Genomic DNA, 14,899 nt, shown 5'->3' on the forward strand with positions numbered 1-14,899 from the left:
AATAATTATGTCAAAAATGACTGTTGTCTCTCTTCAGTGACTGATACAGGGAAAACTGGACAGCTGCATGTAGATCAGTGAGTTAGATGACACTCTCACACCATACATAAAACTAAACTCAAAGTGGCTTAAAGACTTCAATACAGGACGTTACACCATAAAACTCCCGAGACGAGAACACAGGCAAAGCATTCTCTGACATAAATCATACCAGTGTTTTCTTAGGTCAGACTCCCAAGGCAATAGAAATAAAGACAAAAATAAACAAATGGGACCTAATCAAACTTACAAGCTTTTGCACAGCAAAGGAAACCATAAACAAACTGAAAAGACAACCTACCGACTAGAAGGAGTATTTGAAAATGACGCTACCGAAAAGGGCTTAATTTCCAAAATACACAAATAGCTCATACAACTTAATAACATAGAAACAAACAATCCAGTCAAAAAATGGGCAAAAGGTCTAAATAGACATTTCTCCAAAGAAGATATACAGATGACTAATAGGCACATGAAAACATCTCTAATTATTAGAGAAATGCAAGTCAAAACTACAATGAGGTACCACCTAACACCAGTCAGAATGATCATCATGAAAAAGTATACAAATAAATGCTGGAGAGGATGTGGAGAAAAGGGAACCCTCCTACTTTTCTGGCAGGAATGTGAATTGGTGCAGCCACTATGGAAAACAGTATGGAGGTTCTGTTTAAAATAGAGTCACCATATGATCTAGCAATCCCACTCCTGGGCATATATCTGGAGAGTGTTGTTGTTCAGTCCCGCAGTTGTGTCTGACTCTGAACCCATGGACTGCAGCATGCTAGGCATCCCTGTCCCTTCACCATCTCCTGGAGTGTAACTAATTCAAAAAGATGCACCCCAGTATTCACAGCACAATAGCCAAATAGGCAAGACATGGAAGCAACCTAAATGTCTATCAGTAGATGAATAGATAAAAAAGATATGGTATATATGCACAGTGGACTACTATTCAGCCATAAGAAAGAATGAAATAATGACATTTGCAGCAACAGGAATAGATTTAGGGATTATCATAATAACTGAGGTAAGTCAGAAAGAGGAAGATAAATACAATATGATATTTATCACTTACAAATCTAAAATACTAGCAGATTAGCAGATACAAACTACTATATATAAAATAAATAGGTCCTACTGTATGACACAGGAATATTTTATAATAAACCATAATAGAAAAGAAAAAAAAATGACTGTCTTTTTCTGGACTAACTGTGTATAGACAGTAATCTCATGCCCTGATCAGGAGCCTGATATTTAGAACAGTTACACTTTTAGCTCTCAGGATTTTTAAGATGACTTCATCTTTCTCCCCATGCAGCAGTACCACATTTAGACCAAAATCATTGCATAACCTTCTGCTTTTATAATTCTTCTGGCATTGTCACAGTGTTCCATCAAAGCTGTAGTAGACAAGGGTAGGTCCACTCTTCATTACTGTGAGCCAAGAACTAGGACTCTGTTAGTCATAATCAGAAAGCTCATCAGTGGTCCTGATGCTCCCTTACAACAAATACTGCTATTCATTTACATTGTTTACCTGTATTTTTGCTTTGACGTTAATGTTGATTAGTGATGTTCCAACTATTTAGTATAAAAATTGCAGTATATTTTTATTTCTTCATCAAAAAGGCAAAATGAAAAAGTATTTTTATCTCTTCTGTATGAAAATCTTGCTGTATTCATCTAGAAGCTATTGGGAAACTGTTTGCCATAGTCCAGTTTTCCTGGAAAATGTCCTCGTTTCATTTCTTGGTCCTCTTATAATATCAAGGGGTAGTTTTGTTTTTTTCTGAATTTTCTGACTGTAAATTGATGTAGTAAACTCTGTAAAGTATGCTACAGATATTAGAAAATTCATAATGTTTTTAATTTACTGTGTTTTTTTAACCAAATTGCCTAATATAATAATTTCCTAAATACTCTGTACTATTGATGCATTTTGAAATTTCCTATGTCTATCTTCATTTAATTACCATATTAAATTTTAAAAATAATTTTGTAGGTCTGATGTGGCTATGTAATCATGCATCCTTCACGATACATTTGAATGAAAAGTACTCTGAATTGCAAAAATTGAATCAGGAATTGAAGACATGTTTTAAAATAATTTAACTTAACTCTCTACAGATGGCCCCTCCTTAAAAGAAACAACAGGACCCAGTAGACAGATTTTACAAGGTATGACAAGCTATTTGTGTATTTCTCAGTTTTATGCAACTGGCTTCATAGTTTTGAGCTAACTGTAGTTTTCCTTTAAGAAAAACGAATAACATAGTATTTGTGTTTAAAATGTTAGCCTTCCTAGTTGATTTTTTAATATGTACTAGTAGGTATGTTAGCAGTTGTTCTTTTAACTGTCACTGAGCTATTTTTTTAACATTTAATAAGAAGATTAGAATATTCAGAAACTAGACTGTTTAAATATATATACTCATGCCATTGACTCTCGTAACACCATAATAGTATGTTTGCCTTTGTAGAATTGTTAAATAATTTTTCTAAAAATAATATTCAGTATGAATTTATGTTGTAGAAAAATTTAGTGCTAAAAATGTAATGCATCCAACACCAAGAGTGAATCCAAATATGAACTATGAACTTTGGGTCATAATGATATGTCATTTGTAACAAATGCACTATTCTGGTGGGGGATGTTGATACTGAGAGGGACTGTGCCTGAGTTGGAACAGTGGGTATAAGTGAAATCTCTGTATCTGCCACTTATTTTGCTGTGAACCTAAAACTGCCCTCAAAAGTAATGTCATATTTTCAAAAAAATGTGATGCAAAGGAGATCTTTCGAGTATACATAAGCATCAAATGGTAAAACGTAAACAGGAGATTACAGGTTATGTAAAATGATACATTACAAAATTTTACAAGCTAGAGACAATCTGTCTTGTCCATGAACTATGGCAGTTTCTTTTTTGGGATGTGAACTGATCTTTGGCTCTGGATTTATATATAGGTTTCATTGTCAAAGTTCCTAATTTCCAGCTGCCCGTCTTCCTGCCTTTATTAATTTTAAAAAATACATTTATCTATTTTTGGCTCCATCGGGTCTTAGTTGTGGCATGTAGGATCTTTCCTTGCGGCACTTGGGCTCTCTTGTTGAGGTGTGTGGGCTTAGTTGCCCGGAGGCATGTGGGAACTTAGTTCCAGACCAGGGATCAAGCCCACATCCTCTTCTTTGAAAGGTAGTTTCTTAACCCCTGGACTACCAGGGAGGTCCTCTTTGTTAACTTTTGACCACAGTCCGACTTTCTCACTAGCTTGTGATCCTATTTCTACTGTGCTTATTTTTCTTTTCTCCACTGTTTTTTGATACAGCTCTTGCTTTTTATTTTTTCCCTGGGACTGTATTCCTTCATCCTGAGGAGCTCATTTCAGGAGGATTAAATGTGCCTTCTAGTCACTAATTTTCCTTTTGTGAAATATAGAGAATTGTGAAATACAGAGAATTGTTTTAGGGCAGCATTTGTTGAAATAACTTGTAGTCATGCATATGTAATACTGTACATTTAGCCTTAGAGTTAAGTTTTAGTTATGGAAATCATCACAAACTGAGGAAAGGGAGGTCAGATTTGCCTTCCTAATTATCTTTTATATAAGCTGTTGTAAAAATTAACTAATATTTTCTGAGTGTCCATTTATAGTGGCTGAAGCAGCCCATAGGATAACTGCCGGATACTAACAATTTTCCACATAGATACTCACAGATGAAAACCAAGTTTACTGAATTTGTCAGTTATTTGCTGCACTTTCAGTATGACTTCTGGCTTTTATATGAGTTAAACATACTAGTTTAGATTTCTTCTTTAGGAACTTTCTTCTTGAAAAGATTACTGGAAAGTAAGAAGGGCATATCTAGTTAAGGACATTTGCTAATGAAACTGGTTTTTAGGTCAGCAAATAAGATGTAGCCAGGGACTTGCCACTCAAAGGAAAATCAAGAGCAAAGAGTTCTTTTCTTTTCCTTTCAGTGGTTAGAGCTGTTTTCAATTTGGATCCTACCAGAACATTGATTAAAGAATATGTAAAGATTTAAAGTCTTTATCATATCACTTCAGACTTTTGCAGGTTAGGGACCCTCATCCACTTATATGTGTATCTTCCTTAAGTTTTATTTTGAAAACTTAAAGTGATCCCAAGGCTTCTTAATCTATGTAATTGTTCATGAGTTAAAATTTTCTTAAATATGTATACTAAACTGAATTTTTTGACTTTTTAAATTGTTTTCAAGTATCAGTTATTAAATGTTCATATGTATAGATTCATGGGCACTTAGAGTATTAGTATCTTACCATTGTAATATTTTTGGAGAAGGAAATGGCAACCCACTCCAGTATTCTTGCCTGGAAAATCCCATGGACAGAGGAGCCTGGCGGGCTATAGTCTGTAGGGTCGCAAAGCGTCGGACATGACTGAGTGATCAATGCTTTCACTTTCAATGTCATATTTAATTATTATAAGTTAAAAATATATTTATATCCTCTTTAAAATATTCAGACCATTACTTTCTTTCGTATCAGGTTTGAGTTTAGTATGTAACTTTAGTTAACAATACCTTCAGGATAATTAGTTTACCAGTTTATTAGTAGAGTTATGGTCCATAATAAAATCTTAATCTTAAAAGGTAATAATTTTTAATTACCAGCAGAGGGCTCTATGTGTACATATATTTGTAGTTATAAAGAGTGTTTTCTTGACTGATTCTTTCAGCCTAATCCAGTTTTCTCCTAACAAATTATTGCTTAACTTCTGGACTCAACCAGAAATGAATGTGCACAAGATTTATTTTTTAGTCAAGTATTTCTTCACTCCTTCATTTATATTATAGCAAAATATTAAGGATCATGAAGAGCAAGTATAACTTAGAAGTCAAATATTTTAGCTCCTCCTGTTTTTTAAGAAGAAAGATTATTTTAATTCCCAGAGGTACTATTACTTCTTTACTAAACAGTGAATCAGCATTCATACTGATTTTCAAATTGGTATTTAGTTTTTTAATATATAAAACCAATAATATAGTTTTAAGGAAAATTTACATTTTTAGTTGATCAGAAAATATGATTTTGATTCTCATTATGCTTTATTTCTAGGTGTATTTTTACACATTCTAGCAGATACACTAGGGAGTATTGGTGTAATTGCCTCTGCCATCATGATGCAGAATTTTGGTCTGATGATAGCAGATCCTATTTGTTCAATCCTGATAGCCATGCTCATAGTTATAAGGTAAGTGTTGGTATGTTACTTTCAGATACTAAAATGAGAGGTGATAAACATCTTACTCAAATTACAGATCTAAATTATTATTATGTTGGGGGTTTTTTGTTCTTCAACAGATTTCTACATAGATTGTTTCTGTTTTCATTTTACTTTTTTTTGTGTTACCCCAGGTTTGATATTTCGTTTTTGTATTTAGTGATTGATCTTTTCTAAATCAAATCAGTAGTAATTTTCTTTAATCCAGCACTATATTTTTGAGTAGAACATTGGAAATATAAAATGTATTAATGTTAGAATATTATTCCTTTGACATCTGCATTTTGTACCATCAAGTGTAAAAGAATACTAAAATCTCTTCTAGAACTAGCTTTAATGTATAAATTCACATTATTGTTGTAGAAGTCTTATAAAAATGCTTACTGAAGTATATTTATGTCCTCCTCTCTATCGAGATTATAAATTCTTGAGGAAGGATCTGTCTTTTAGCTCTTTGGCTCTCTATTGCCTGTCATGGTACCAATGTTTATATAAAAGTGTGATTGTGTATAAATTCTCAATAAGTATTGTCTGAACTAGAAGATAAGTTAAGTAGCTCAGTCGTGTCTGACTCTTTGCGACCCCATGGACTGTAGCCCACCAGGCTCCTCCATCCATGGGATTTTCCAGGCAAGAATACTGGAGTGGGTTGCCATTTCCTTCTCCAGGGGATCTTCCTGACCCAGGGATCGAACCCAGGTCTCCCGTATTAGAGGCAGACGCTTTAACCTCTGTACTGTCTTTTAAATTTCTGTCAATTTATTATTTTAATTTTTATCAGAAAAATGGAACAGTTGTGCCTTTATTTCCCAGTCTTGACTTATTTACATAGATATGTCTTGATTGGACTGATTTTGTCTAGTTTATCCATATGATTTTACTGTTAGTAAAGCTGTCTTTGTAATGATAACAAAGACCTGTTAGCGGGTAGACTATGATGATTTTTATAGCTTGTAGTTGAATAAAATAGACTTTAAAAATTACAATGAAATTATAATCATAAATTAGTCATAAATGTAGATTTTTAAGATTTTTCATAAAAGATAGGATATACATTTTAAACGTACAGCTTATTTTTAAATTTTATTTAAATTATTTGTACTAGGAAGCATCTCTGCTGTGTAAAAATCTTTTATAAAGCTTCGAATCTCTTTTCTGCATCTTTGGAAATCTTACTATATGTCCTTGAAAGTTCTTCAGGTTAGATATCACATATTCTATGAAACTTAGCTTCTGATAGATTTGGTTTCTGATATCTGTTCCTCTTTATTGCATGTTCAGTGTTCATTTTATTTTGTGGTATAATTGTTGGTTGCTTCTAATACTTCTTAGAGTTGGATCTTAATCTCAACTTTTCTTTGTCTCCAGTCTTATTTCTTAATTCTATCATTTGTTGCTTGGAAGAGGTTGGCCTTTCTGTTTCCTTCTAATTTATTTTCTACACTGTGGCCAAAGTGATCTTTCTTTAATAAAGATTATGGTACATGGAAAAATTATCTTGCTTTGAATCTTTCCGTGGCTTTCTTGCCCTCAGGATAAAGTCTGAATTCCTTAGTAGGCCTTCATGTTGGGATTCATTTATCTCTTCAGTCTTTCTCTCACCCTGTCTCAATTTATATCTATTCTCCAGCCATAGTAAGTAACTGTCAATTCCCTGGAAACATGTTAGAAGCTCTCTGGATTCTGGGGCTTTCTCATCTTTCTTCTCTGCAAAATAAACTACCCTTACATTGAGTGCCGTTCTCACTTCCCATGCACCCTCACAAATGCATAGATCTTTCTGTTTAAATGGCACTTTGTTGAGGAAGCCTTTCCTGATTCCCTGCATCTCAGGAGGGGTTAGGTAAACCTGGAGCACCACCTGCTACTCCTCTTGCAGCATTTACTTAGAGCCTCTTATTTTCTCCCTTAAGCTCTGTGAGGGCAGACTCTTTTTTCATGGTTGTAAAGTCAGCACATAACTGTGCCAGGTAAAACTTGATACATTTTTTGATTTGAATCCAAATTAATTTGTGTTTTTTCCAGTCTCAGAGAATGACTTTCTCTAATCCTAAATAGGGAATTCTTACTTAGTTCTAGTCCCATTCAGTTGTTCCTTGAATAAATAAATAAATAAACACACACAAGACAAGAAAACCTTGTTGTTGTTGTTGAAATATAACACATTGAAAAGCTATACAAATTATTTTCAGCAAATATTTAAGTAAGTACTTCTTACCAGTGTAGTGAAAGGACAAGATACTTACTGTTTTGATCTTACATTATAGCAGAAGAGAGAGACACAAATGAATCAATAAACCAGTATCAAGCAGTTATGTGCAGAGAGTTAATATGGGGTTGTAGTGACTGAGATACCACTTTATTTTAATATAAATAAATTATTTTTTGGAGGCTAATTACTTTACAATATTGTAGTGGTTTTGGGCATGCATTGACATGAATCGGCCATGGGTGTACATGTGTCCCCATCCTAAACCCCGCTTCCACCTCCCTCCCCATCCCATCCCTCAGGGTTGTCCCAGTGCACCGGCCCTGAGTGACCTGTCTCATGCATCTGTCGAACCTGGACTGTCAATCTATTTCACATTTGGTAATATACGTGTTTCAGTGCTCTCTCTCAAATCATCCCACCCTTGTCTTCTACCACAGTGTCCAAAAGTCTGTTCTTTACATCTGGGTCTCTTTTGCTGTCTTGCATATAGGGGTCATCATTACCATATTTCTAATTCCATATATATGCGTTAATATACAGTATTGGTGTTTTTCTTTCTGACTTACTTTACTCTATAATAGGCTCCAGTTTCATCCACCTCATTAGAACTGATTCAAAAGCATTCTTTTTAATAGCTGAGTAATATTACATTGTGTATATGTACCACAGCTTTCTTACCCATTCATCTGCCAATGGACATCTAGATTGTTTCCATGTCCTAGCTGTTGTAAACAGTGAACTCTGGGGTACACATGCCTCTTTCAGTTCTGGTTTCCTCAGTGTGTATGCCCAGCAGTGGGATTGCTGTGTCATATGGCAGTTCTATTTCCAGTTTTTAAAGGAATCTCCACACTGTTCTCCATAGTGGCTGTACTAGTTTGCATTTCTACCAACAGTGTAAGAGGGTTCCCTTTTGTCCACACCCTCTCCAGCATTTATTGTTTGTAGACTTTTTGATAGCAGCCATTCTGACCAGGGTGAGATGGTACCTCATTGTGGTTTTGATTTGTATTTCTGTGATAATGAGTGATGTTGAGCATCTTTTCATGTGTTTGTTAACCATCTGTATGTCTTCTTTGGAGAAATGTGTTTAGTTCTTTGGCTCATTTTTTCATTGGGTCATTTAATTTTTTGGAATTGAGCTTCATGAGCTGCTTGTATATTTTTGAGATTAGTTCTTTATCAGTTGCTTCGTTTGCTGTTGTTTTCTCCCATTCTGAAGGCTGTCTTTTCACCTTGCTTATAGTTTCCTTCGTTGTGCAAAAGCTTTTAAGTTTAATTAGGTCCCATTTGTTTATTTTTGCTTTTATTTCCATTACTCTGGGAGGTGGGTCATAGAGGATCCTGCTGTTGTTTATGTCAGAGAGTGTTTTGCCTATGTTTTCCTCTAGGAGTTTTATAGTTTCTGATCTTACATTTAGATCTTTAATCCATTTTGAGTTTATTTTTGTGTATGGTGTTAGAAAGTGTTCTAGTTTCATTGTTTTACAAGTGGTTGACCAGTTTTCCCAGCACCAGCTGTTAAAGAGATTGTCTTTTCTCCATTGTATATTCTTGCCTCCTTTGTCAAAGATAAGGTGTCCATAGGTGCGTGGATTTATCTCTGGACTTTCTATTTTGTTCCGTTGATCTATATTTCTGTCTTTGTGCCAGTACCATACTGTCTTGATGACTGTAGCTTTGTATTATAGTCTGAAATCAATCAGTTTGATTCCTCCAGTTCCATTCTTCTTTCTCAAGATTGCTTTGGCTATTCGAGGCTTTTTGTATTTCTATACAAATTGTGAAATTATTGGTTCTAGTTCTCTGAATAATACTGTTGATAGCTTGATAGAGATTGCATTGAATCTATAGGTTGCTTTGGGTAGTATACTCATTTTGACTATATTGAGTCTTCCGATCCATGAACATGGTATATTTCTCCATCTATTTGTGTCATCTTTGATTTCTTTCATCAGTGTTTTATAGTTTTCTATATATAGGTCTTTTGTTTCTTTAGGTAGATTTATTCCTAAGTATTCTATTTTTTTCATTGCAGTGGTGAATGGAATTGTTTCCTTAATTTCTCTTTTGTTTTCTCATTGTTAGTGTATAGGAATACAAGAGATTTCTGTGTGTTAATTTTATGTCCTGCAACTTTACTGTATTCATTGATTAGCTCTAGTGATTTTCTGGTGGTGTCTTTAGGGTTTTCTCTGTAGAGGATCATGTCATCTGCAGTGAGAGTCTTATTTCTTTTCCAATCTGGATTCCTTTCATTCCTTTTTCTTCTCTGATTGCTGTGGCGAAAACTTCCAAAACTGTGTTGAATAGTAGTGGTGAGAGTGGGCACCCTTGTCTTGTTCCTGATTTCAGGGGAAATACTTTCATTTTTTCACCATTGAGGATAATGTTTCCTGTGGGTTTATCATATATGGCTTTTATTATGTTGAAGTATGTTCCTTCTATTCTTGCTTTCTGAAGGATTTTTATTATAAATGGATGTTGAATTTTGTCAAAGGCTTTCTCTGCATCTATTGATATAATCATATGTTTTTATCTTTCAATTTGTATGATCTTTTTAATATGTTGTTGGATTCTGTTTGCTAGAATTTTGTTGAGGATTTTTCTCATCTGTGTTCATCAGTGATATTGGCCTGTAGTTTTCTTTTTTTGTGTCATCTTTATCTGGTTTTGGTATTACGGTGATGGTGGCCTCACAGAATGAGTTTGGCAGTTTACCTTCCTCTTCAATTTTCTGGAAGAGTTTGAGTAGAATAGGTGTTAGCTCTTTTCTAAATTTTGGTAGAATTCACCTATGAAGCCATCTGGTCCTGGGCTTTCGTTTGTTGGAAGATTTTTGATTACAGTTTCTTTTTCTGTGCTCATGATGGGTCTGTTAAGATTGTCTATTTTTTCCTGGTTTAGTTTTGGTAAGTTATACTTTTCTAACAATTTGTCCATTTCTTCCAAGTTGTCCATTTTATTGGCATAGTTGCTGATAGTAGTCTCTCATGATCCTTTGTATTTCTGTGTTATCTGTTGTGATTTCTCCATTTTCATGTCTAATTTTGTTGATTTGATTCTTCTCCCTTTTTTTCTTGATGAGTCAGGCTAATGACTCATGGGTTTTTCTATTTTATTTATCTTCTCAAAGAACCAGCTTTTAGTTTTGTTGATTTTTGCTATAGTCTCCTTTGTTTATTTTTCATTTATTTCTGCCCTAATTTTTATAATTTCTTTCCTTCTACTAACCCTGGGGTTCTTCATTTCTTCTTTTTCTAGTTGCTTTAGGTGTAAAGTTAGGTTATTTATTTGATTTTTCTCTTGTTTCTTAAGGTAAGCTTGTATTGCTATGAACCTTCCCCTTAGCACTGCTTTTACTGAATCCAATAGGTTTTGGGTTGTTTTTTCATTTTGATTCGTTTCTATGCATATTTTGATTTCTTTTTGATTTCTTCTGTGATTTGTTGGTTATTCAGAAGCATGTTGTTTAGCCTCCATATGTTTGTATTTTAATTATTTTTTTCCTGTAGTGACATCTAATCTTACCACATTGTGATCAGAAAAGATGCTTGAAATGATTTCAGTTTTTTTGAATTATCAAGGCTGAATTTATGGCCCAGGATGTGATCTATCCTAGAGAATGTTTCATGTGCATTTGAGAAAAAGGTGAAATTAATTGTTTTGGGGTGAAATGTCGTATAGATATCAATTAGGTCTAAGTGGTCCATTGTACCATTTAAAGTTTGTGTTTCCTTGCTAATTTTCTGTTTGGTTGATCTATCCATAGGTGTGAGTGGGGTGTTAAAGTCTCCCACTATTGTTGTGTTACTGTTAATTTTCCCTTTCATGCTTGTTAGCATTTGCCTTCCATATTGCGGTGCTCCTATGTTGGGTGCATATATATTTATAATTGTTATATCTTCTTGGATTGATCCTTTGATCGTTATGTAGTGTCCTTCTTTCTTTTCACGGCCTTTATTTCAAAGTCTATTTTATCTGATGAGTATTGCTACTCCTGCTTTCTTTTGGTCTTCATTTGCGTGAAATATCTTTTTTAAGCCCTTCACTTTCAGTTTGTATGTGTCCCTTGTTTTGAGGTGGGTCTTGTGTAGACAGCGTATATAGGGGTCTTGTTTTTGTATCCATTCAGCCAGTCTTTGTCCTTTGGTTTGGGCATTCAACCCATTTACGTTTAAGGTAATTATTGATAAGTATGATCCTATTGCCATTTACTTTGTTGTTTTGGATTCGAGTTTATAAACCTTTTCTGTGTTTCCCATCTAGAGATTATCCTTTAGCGTTTGTTGAAGAACTGGTTTGGTGGTGCTGAATTCTCTCAGCTTTTGCTTGTCTGTAAAGCTTTTGATTTCTCTTTCATATTTGTTGTAGGTTTTTCTCTAATCATTTTAAGTATGTCCTGCCATTCCCTTCTGGCCTGAAGAGTTCTATCGAAAGATCAGCTGTTATCATTATGGGAATCCCCTTGTGTGTTGTTGCTTTTCCCTTGCTGCTTTTAAATTTGCTTTTTGTGTTTGATCTTCGTTAATTTGATTAAAATGTGTTTTGGGCTGTTTAGCCTTGGGTTTATCCTGTTTGGGACTCTCGGTTTCTTGGACTTGGGAGGCTATTTCCTTCCCCATTTTAGGGAAGTTTTCAACTATTATCTCCTCAAATATTTTCTGTGGCCTTTCTTTTTGTCTTCTTCTGGGACTCCTGTGATTCGGATGTTGGGGCATTTAAAACGTTGTCCCAGAGGTCTCTTGAGTTGTCCTCATTTCTATTAATTCTTTTTTCGTTTTTCCTCTCTGCTTCATTTATTTCCAGCATTCTACCTTCCACCTAACTTATTCTATCTTCTGCCTCAATTATTCTATTGTTGGTTCCCTCCAGGGTGCCTTTGATCTCAGTTATTGCATTATTCATTATTGATTGACTCTTTTGTATTTCTTCTAGGTCCTTGTAAACATTTCTTGCATCTTCTCAATTCTTGTCTCTATTTACCTGTAACTCCATTTTGTTTTCAAGATTTTGGAATATCTTTACTATCATTATTCTGAATTCTTTTTCAGGTACACTCCCTATCTCCTCTTCTTTTGTTTGGTTTGGTGAGCATTTATCATGTTCCTTTACCTGCTGAATATTTCTCTGCCTTTTCATCTTGTTTAGATTGCTGTGTTTGGGGTGGCCTTTCTGTATGCTGGAAGTTTGTGCTTTTTCTTTATTGTGGAGGTTGCTTCCTGAGGTTGGACTAGTGGCTTGTCAAGGTTTCCTGGTTAGGGAAGCTTGTATTAGTGTTCTGGTTGATGGAGCTGGATCTCTTCTCTCTGGAGTGCAATGAAGTGTCTGGTAGTGAATTTTGAGGTGTCTGTGGTTTTGGTGTGACTTTGGGCAGCTGGTATTTTAATGCTCAGGGCCATGTTCCTGCATTGCTGGAGAATTAGCGTGGTATGTCTTAGTCTGGAACTTGTTGGCTCTTGAGTGGAGCTCAGTTTCAGTGCAGGTATGGCTAGTGGAGGTGATGGAATTCCAGTTGAGCTGTTTCAAATCCTGGAAGATGATGCTGTGAAAGTGCTGCACTCAATATGCCAGCACATTTGGAAAACTCAGCAGTGGCCACAGGACTGGAAAAGGTCAGTTTTCATTCCAGTCCCAAAGAAAGGCAATGCCAAAAAATGCTCAAACTGTTGCACAATTGCACTCATCTCACATGCTAGTAAAGTAATGCTCAAAATTCTCCAAGCCAGGCTTTAGCAATACGTGAACCATGCACTTCCAGATGTTCCAGCTGGTTTTAGAAAAGGCAGAGGAACCAGAGATCAAATTGCCAACATGCACTGGATCATCGAAAAAGCAAGAGAGTTCCAGAAAAACATCTATTTCTGCCTTATTGACTATGCCAAAGCCTTTGACTATGTGGATCACAATAAACTGGAAAATTCTGAAAGAGATGGGAATACAGACCACCTGACCTGCCTCTTGAAAAACCTATATGCAGGTCAGGAAGCAACAGTTAGAACTGGACATGGAACAACAGACTGGTTCCAGATAGGAAAAGGAGTCCGTCAAGGGTGTATATTGTCACCTTGCTTATTTAACTTATATGCAGAGTACATCATGAGAAACACTGGGCTGGAAGAAGCACTTAAAACTTAAAAATTAAAAAAAAATTTAAAAATGATAGTAGTAAATATATATCTAGGGAGTTCTCTGGAGCTGTTGTAGGCAGTGTGGGGTCGGTTCAGTTTCAGATAGTTCCTTGTTCCAGCTTATAGTTCTTCTCAAGGTCTATAGGCCCCTTCCAATGCTTAGTCACTGCTAACTACAGGCTTTTAATCTGTTGTACCTGTCACTTCCAGGGCAGTTCCCTCTTCTTTCTCTGTTTGCAAGCTCTTCAGTGTCTGTTTTCCATCCTGACACAATGGGGCAAAGGTGGTAGCTTATTTAAGCTCACTTATTCAGTTGTGCTGTGGGGACGGAGGAACACCACAAATATCACTGGCGTGTGTGAGGAGTGCTCGCAGTGTATGGACCATATTGGGTTTGCTCCAGCATATGTCGTGTGTGCTTTCCTGGTCTACACTGCTCAGGCTCCAGGTTGCTCTGGAGGGGTACTGTCCAAAGCTCGCCCTGGGTTTCATGCATTTCCTGGATCTAAGCTGCTCAGCTTCAGATTCTTGGGTACTCCACAAAGGCACAGACTTGGTTAGGTGTGCGTTTTGTACCCTTCCCAGGTCCGAGCAGCTCAGGCGACCAGGTGCTTGATGAGCGCACTGTCCCAGGTGGGCTGTGCTTCTTAATCACCTCCCCGGTCCTGGCTGCTTGGTTTCCCAGGTTCGCCATAAGAGTGCCGTAAGAGTGCCATCTCAGGTGTGCCCTGTGTTTCCTCTGGGGTGCTGATGTCTGGCTGTGCCCCTCCTGGCAGAGGTCAACCCTCCAAGATCCCAGGAAGACTTAGTTAGCAACTGGGAGTCTGCTTACAGTTTGGTGGAGGATGCCATCTCTGGGGCCTAGATTGCCCCTCACCCACTGGCTCTGGCTGTTGCCCACCTGCCTCTCTGTCTCCAGCAGGAGGATGGGCAGCTAGCTCTTCTTTGGTATTCTCTCAATCCTTTGTTCTGTGAGTAGGTCAGGCTGTGCCTTCAGTTCAGTCAGTTCAGTTCAGTCGCTCAGTCGTGTCCGACTCTTTGTGACCCCATGAATCGCAGCACACCAGGCCTCCCTGTCCATCACCATCTCCTGGAGTTCACTCAGACTCACGTCCATCGAGTCTGTGATGCCATCCAGCCATCTCATCCTCGGTTGTCCCCTTCTCCTCCTGCCCCCAATCCCTCTCAGCATCACAGTCTTTTCCAATGACTCAACTCTTTGCATGAGGCGGCCAAAGTACTGG

General features: G+C 36.5%; 1 protein-coding gene across 1 annotated transcript in view; it reads left to right on the forward strand.

The window, feature by feature from the left end:
• Positions 1-14,899, forward strand: part of SLC30A7 (solute carrier family 30 member 7) — a 93,397-nt gene that overhangs the window by 31,450 nt on the left and 47,048 nt on the right. Inside the window, 2 exon segments of the mRNA NM_001163598.1 lie at positions 2,173-2,223; positions 5,147-5,282. Of these exon segments, the coding sequence (NP_001157070.1) occupies positions 2,173-2,223; positions 5,147-5,282 (187 nt within the window).

The sequence above is a fragment of the Ovis aries genome, chromosome 1, assembly GCF_016772045.2.
Source record: "Ovis aries strain OAR_USU_Benz2616 breed Rambouillet chromosome 1, ARS-UI_Ramb_v3.0, whole genome shotgun sequence".
NCBI classification, from domain to species: domain Eukaryota; kingdom Metazoa; phylum Chordata; class Mammalia; order Artiodactyla; family Bovidae; genus Ovis; species Ovis aries.